Source organism: Gracilinanus agilis, chromosome 2, assembly GCF_016433145.1.
Source record: "Gracilinanus agilis isolate LMUSP501 chromosome 2, AgileGrace, whole genome shotgun sequence".
Taxonomy (NCBI): Eukaryota; Metazoa; Chordata; class Mammalia; order Didelphimorphia; family Didelphidae; genus Gracilinanus; species Gracilinanus agilis.
In genome coordinates this window covers 141,372,817-141,378,816 of record NC_058131.1, presented here as the reverse complement: position 1 = coordinate 141,378,816, position 6,000 = coordinate 141,372,817, and the positions used below count along the sequence as shown (strand labels likewise).

At 37.1% G+C, this 6,000-nt stretch overlaps 1 protein-coding gene across 1 annotated transcript in view; it reads right to left on the bottom strand.

The window, feature by feature from the left end:
* The window catches only part of SLC24A3 (solute carrier family 24 member 3), a 762,616-nt gene that overhangs the window by 109,750 nt on the left and 646,866 nt on the right, over positions 1-6,000 (bottom strand). The window contains exon 7 of the mRNA XM_044660739.1: positions 2,005-2,079. Coding sequence (XP_044516674.1) covers positions 2,005-2,079 — 75 coding nt within the window. The remainder of the gene's footprint in view (positions 1-2,004; positions 2,080-6,000) is intronic.

Genomic DNA, 6,000 nt, shown 5'->3' with positions numbered 1-6,000 from the left:
AGAGAGAGAGAGAGAGAGAGAGAGAGAGAGAGAGAGAGAGAGAGAGAGACAGAAAGAGAGGGAGAGAAGAGTGAGAGAGTAAGAGATTTTCAGTTTGGAGAAACAAAAGTCTTCCTTACTTCACGAATCATTACTAGCAATTACATTTCTTTGATCTTGAAGCTGCTTAGATAATACAGACAAGAAAACAAATGATTTCACATGTATTCCAGAAGGTGTCCATGCTGAGAATAGAAAAAGAAACAAATTCAGGCAATTTTGCCATTGAAAGACAGGGAGGGAGAGTAAGACTAGATATTCCTAGGAAAAACTCGAACTGCTAGACTTCCTTTACTCCACTTATTTGCAATTATAAACTGCAGGCATCTTCTCCTTTTAGAATTTGATGGAAAAGGGAGCTGTATTTGGCAGCAAAATCCTCTACCCATATATATATTTTTAAATGCAATTCTCCAAAATCAGACTAAAATGCCCTTAAGACAGAAATCCATAATCCATAGTAATCAGCGTGAGTTTACAACACAGAATAAAGCTTTTCTGAAATGGTGTTTAAGAACTCCAAGAGTAAAATAAATAGAAGAGTCTTCCAGGACAATTTTCCCTTTTTGAAAAAATGGAAATATACTCTTCCTCCCATGCATCAAGGCTATTTTCCTTATCATTCATATTGTAACAGATTAAGCCTCCAAAACTGAGATCTTTGATATCATAGGTTAAAATTTAGTGAAAGCTGTGATTCACCGGTGTCCCTAAATTAACTCACTTTAGAGTCCAAGATACCTATCTGTTGAGCACATTGCCATGCTTTTTTTTTCCTCATAAGGTAATGAGTTCCCTGTCAATAGAAGTGTTTAAGGAGAGCCTAGAGGATTACATACCTCTCAGGAATATTAGAGAAGGGATTTCTTCATTAGGGTAGAAGACTGAACTGCCAATTATAAGACATTGCATTTTCCATCTATTTTTTCTTGAAGGCACTTCCTTCTTACCTCTAATAGGTGGAATCATTAACTTGGAGTCATTAACTTCCTTCAAAGGGCAGCTCCTTCAAGAGGTCTTTTCCAGCTATTAGTTCCCTCTATCTGTTAAGGTCTTTTGGCATTAATGCATATGTAATTTGTATTCATTGGTATATATGTGTATCTTCTCCTGCTCCTACTTTCTACTCCTCAGTAGAATTTGAACTCCTCAAGGGAAGTGACTGTTTTCTTTTGTCTTGAATACTCAGTACACAGCATGTTATCCTGCACATAACAGGAGCTTAAAAAATGTTTGTTGAATCAAATTGAATAGAAAGAAACTAGACTAGTTGGCTTCTAAGGTTGCTTCTAAGTCACAGAGTTTCTAGCTAATGCCCCTGTACCTTTCTGCTGTCTGGCAAATTAGCTACATAACTTCTGAACACTAAGATAATTCCAGAATTGGCTGAAAAGAATTGGATTTAGCTGTATTTTTAAATGTTGCTCTTCTAGAAAAATGGCCATTACATCAGAAGACTCAAGGTAAAGTGGGGCAAAATAATAACATAACAATGGCTCGAACTTTAGGGTTTGCAAAGTGCTTTACATATTTCATCATATTTGATCCTCCTAACAACCCTGAGAAGGTGCTATTATTTGTTTTTTTTTCTTTTTTCTTTTTTAAACCCTTAACTTCTGTGTATTGACTTATAGGTGGAAGAGCGGTAAGGGTAGGCAATGGGGGTCAAGTGACTCGCCCAGGGTCACACAGCTGGGAAGTGTCTGAGGCCGGATTTGAACCTAGGACCTCCCGTCTCTAGGCCTGGCTCTCAATCCACTGAGCTACCCGGCTGCCCCCATTTGTTTTTTATATATAAGGAAACTGAAGTAGATCGAGGTTGTAACTTGCCCAAGGCCACAGAACTAGTACATATCTGAGGCAGAATTTTAATTCAGGTCTCCCTCATTCCAAGTTCAGCACGCTGTCCACCGAGCAACCTAAATGTCCGATAACAGTTTCCAGCGATAGAATTCCAACACTTACCACAATGAGGGCAACAACAGACAGTGTATAATAAGTTGAATCTCTCAGGAGACACCAAGAAGACAGAGCCACGACCTATGAGAGAAAGAGAAAAAAAATGGTATATAAAGCTAATAGATAAGGCACAATCTTTTAATTTAAATAGAATTTAAAATATTTTCCACCAGACTTGATGAATTCATAAATATCTTGCATTCTTATTGGGTAGTGGACAGGGAGTGAGAAGGAAGAGAATTTGGAACAAAAATAATATAAAATTGAATTAAAATAAATCTGAAATCAAAAAAATCCACTAGATGTTAAGTAAGCACCAGGTTATATACAAAGAATACAAAAAAGAAGTATAAGATAGGTACCCTCCCCTCAGGGAGCAGACAAATTCAATTGGAGACACATGAATGATAAACACAATCAGTAAATCACAGAAGGTTAAGGGCTAAACTGAGTGGTATAGAAACAAGTTGGTCTGGGACTTCAGAAAAGGGGGAGATATGAGGGCCTGATGTAATCAGAGAAAGTTTATGGAGGAGAGGAAAATCTGTGATTTCACTGTTATGAGCATTCCTTTAATTGATGCAGTTAGCAACCCCTCCAAACTCTAGTAGACAGTCTTTTAAATCCTCTGGAGGTCAGACTTCTAGAGATGAATCTCTTAGAACTTAACTGGATATACTGTTCATTTCTGGACATGTTATCAAAGTCTTTCTAGTTTGGTAGTGTTGGATTTGGAGTAGAATACTTGGGTTTGAAGTCCAATTCTGAAACTGGGCAACAATGGTTAAATCAATCTGTTCCTTAGTTTCTTTATCTCTAAAATGAGGATTTCAGTCATTTTCAGATTTTTTTGCAATGATACTAGAGTGGTTTGTCATTTCCTTCTCCAGTTCACTTTTTAGATGAAGAAATTGAGGCAAACAGGGTTAATTGACTTGCCCAGAGTCACACAGCTTGCAAGTGTCTGAGGTCATATTTGAACTCAGAAAGATGAGTAAGCCCTGTTCCCAATCTACTGTGCCACCTAGTTGCCCTGGACCAAATGACCATTAAGCTATGATCTCCTGATATGCAGAACTTGTGTTCTGTAGACATATCCAGAATCATCATCTCTATACCATGATGAAACAAAAGAATAGGATTATAGTGGATGAGGATTGGAGATATGATCCATATATGCTAGCCCCATCAATATTCATTGGAAAAGAATGGAGTAAGCTTTTAATTCAATTTCTATTTGGCAGAGCAAGCTGTTTTGTGTAAGTTTTTGGCAGAGCTGGGTGATTTGGATGGTCTAATTGAAAGAATGTTGGTTAGATTGGGAATCAGGAAATAGGTATTCTGGGTCGAGTTTTGCTATTAAATTTACCGTATGATCTTGGTCACTTCAACTCTCTGGGTGTCAGTAAATAAGCTTTTCTTAAGTGCACAGCACTGTATGAAGCACAATGGATACAAAGGAAAGCAAAGTTTTAAAAAATTAAAGTGTAGAACTAAATAATCTCTAAGCTTCCTTCCAACTCTATGATTCTATACAAAACTTCTATGCTAGCTGTCTTCATTAAACAGACAGGGTGTTTCCACAATGCTATTGCTTTTAGGTAGCTTCTTGGAAAAACTACCATCACTTGTTTGGTAGAACACTTCTCAAATTGTGGGTAATCGACAGGCCACTAGGCAAGTGGAAGAGTTGCCCTTAGGAGTATTCTGATGCTGGTGTTTGAGTATGCTTGGGCATAAGGGAAAAAGGGACTGGCAGATGTCAACTTTTACTAGGATACAGCCAGATGCTATAATCAATCAGTTAATGAACAAATGTTACTTATCAAGTGCTATGTCCAAGTTGCTAATGAATCCAGGACAAAGAAGACAAAGATCCCTATTCTCAAGAGACTTACAGTCTGTAACAAAGTATTAGATTTGGGGTCAAGAGACATTGGTTTGGATCCTTCTATCTGCCTTCTATCCTACTAGAAGTTTGACTAGGGGCAAGTCACTTAGTCTATCTGGGATCATTTGTTAAAAAGAGTAGATTTGCTCTCAAGCCTCATTTGTAAAATGGCAGTAATAGTAATTGTAATGAAAATGTTTTGTGAATCTTCAAGTCTATGGGAATGCAAATGAGGTTGTTGCCTATAATAGACAAATGTTTCATAAAAGACCTAGACAGCTTATTTTGAACGAAATCTAGGATGATCTGTATTGGCCTGAGAAAGGGAGTAGCAAATCAGCAAGCCCCTTTTCTTCATCTTCCCTTCTCAATTCTCCTTCCCACTTTGGGTTGCAAGGCACAGCATAGTTGGAAAACTGGGTCAATGATTCTGATTACTCTGATAGTTCATGAAGAACAGAGCTGCCAAGAGCTCGCTGGATTCAAATAATGTGAAAGATACAGTCGAAATAGAAACATAAATGAATAATTAGGTTAATGCTTTTCCATTAATGGGTACTTCCATTTGCTATGTAGATAAGGGAGGTATTTTCTGCTGCTAATTTTACCTGATTTCTTTTCTTATTCATGACCAAATGGCACTAGTAAATGTTTGAGGAGGAAGTAGGATATAACAGAAAATGGGCTGAACTTGGAGGCTGAGAAGTGTGGTTTCTAATAATGCCTCTGGTACTTATCAGCTGGGTGACCAAAGGTAAGCAATGAGCCTCAATTTCCTCATATATAAAATTTTACCTGATAGCTGAAGCTCCTATAACCATACCAGGTTGTTATGGGGAGTGAATGAGATAATGTAAACTTCAAGAATCATGCAGAATATCCCCAAAGCATGAGAATGGAAATGCTAACACTTTCAGGACACTGCACGAATGTCAGTTATTATTTTCAAGGAGGGGGATGAAGTCGCAGAAGCAATGCTTGTTGGCAAGTACAAAACACCCTTTAGAATAAAATACAAGTATCCTTCTGCATCTCCAGGTTAAGTGCAATATGGAAAATATGGCCCTCTCTTCCTACCAGAGAAGTCTGCATATTTTCTTTTATGGGATGCTCACAATATCTTATTACAAAATTTGGATTATTTGGTCATGGGTTATATGTAGGTCAATGTTAATATATTTCCACATTTCTAGACTTTGTGTAGCATCTACTCACTTTAGCCTTCTTTTTGTATACATTAACTTATTTATTTTAACTTTAAAAAATAAATTATGTATATTTATGGTATTAAAAGATAAAATATGTTGATATTATACAATACTGTACATACAGTTTATGCATTTCTGAGTTTCTAAACTTTTTCTGTTTCGATCTGCTGGCTTTTGTGTGTCATCTGTGGCTTCCACAAAACTCCCTCAAAATTTCCATTTAATTTCTTATACCAACCCATGATATATTGAAACTTTGATGAGGAAAGACATAATGTGGAAGGGATATGTGTATTTTTCCTCCTTTTATTTTAAACTCTTAGAGGATAGGACCTTTTTATTTTAGTCATTTGATTGGAGTGTAAAGTATGCAGTACAGAGACATTCAGTAAATACCTATCCAGTATATTAGCTGTCATAGAGGGATAGTGATCTGTTACAGGGAAGAGTGTAAACACACTAAAAAAAAAAAAAACAAAAACAAAAAAACCTCGGATCCTTGAAATACTGAAGATCTGTAATTGCATACTTCTTACTTATGTCAATTAGGAAGGAAAAAACTACACCTAAAGTAGAGGACAGTGGGTGTCAAGCTGGAAAATCACATAACCACTAAAGTAGTCAGCAAAACCAAATCTTTAATCAGGAAAGAGACAGGCCCTTAAATATCGGCTGAACCACAGAGCTCAGTGCTAAATACCACACAGAGTCAAACCCTGGGGGCTCTGGAGACAGTGTCTCTGAGAGAATCACCCTAGATGATTCTCCAAAGAACAACAGAACTTGGGGATTTATATGCCTTTTGGGGAACTAAGGACAGGGAAGTATGATTGATTGGCTTTACAATGGCTATAAGGAAATGAGAAGTCCAAGAAAGGTTTATCAGGGAGAGGCTGATGCTTT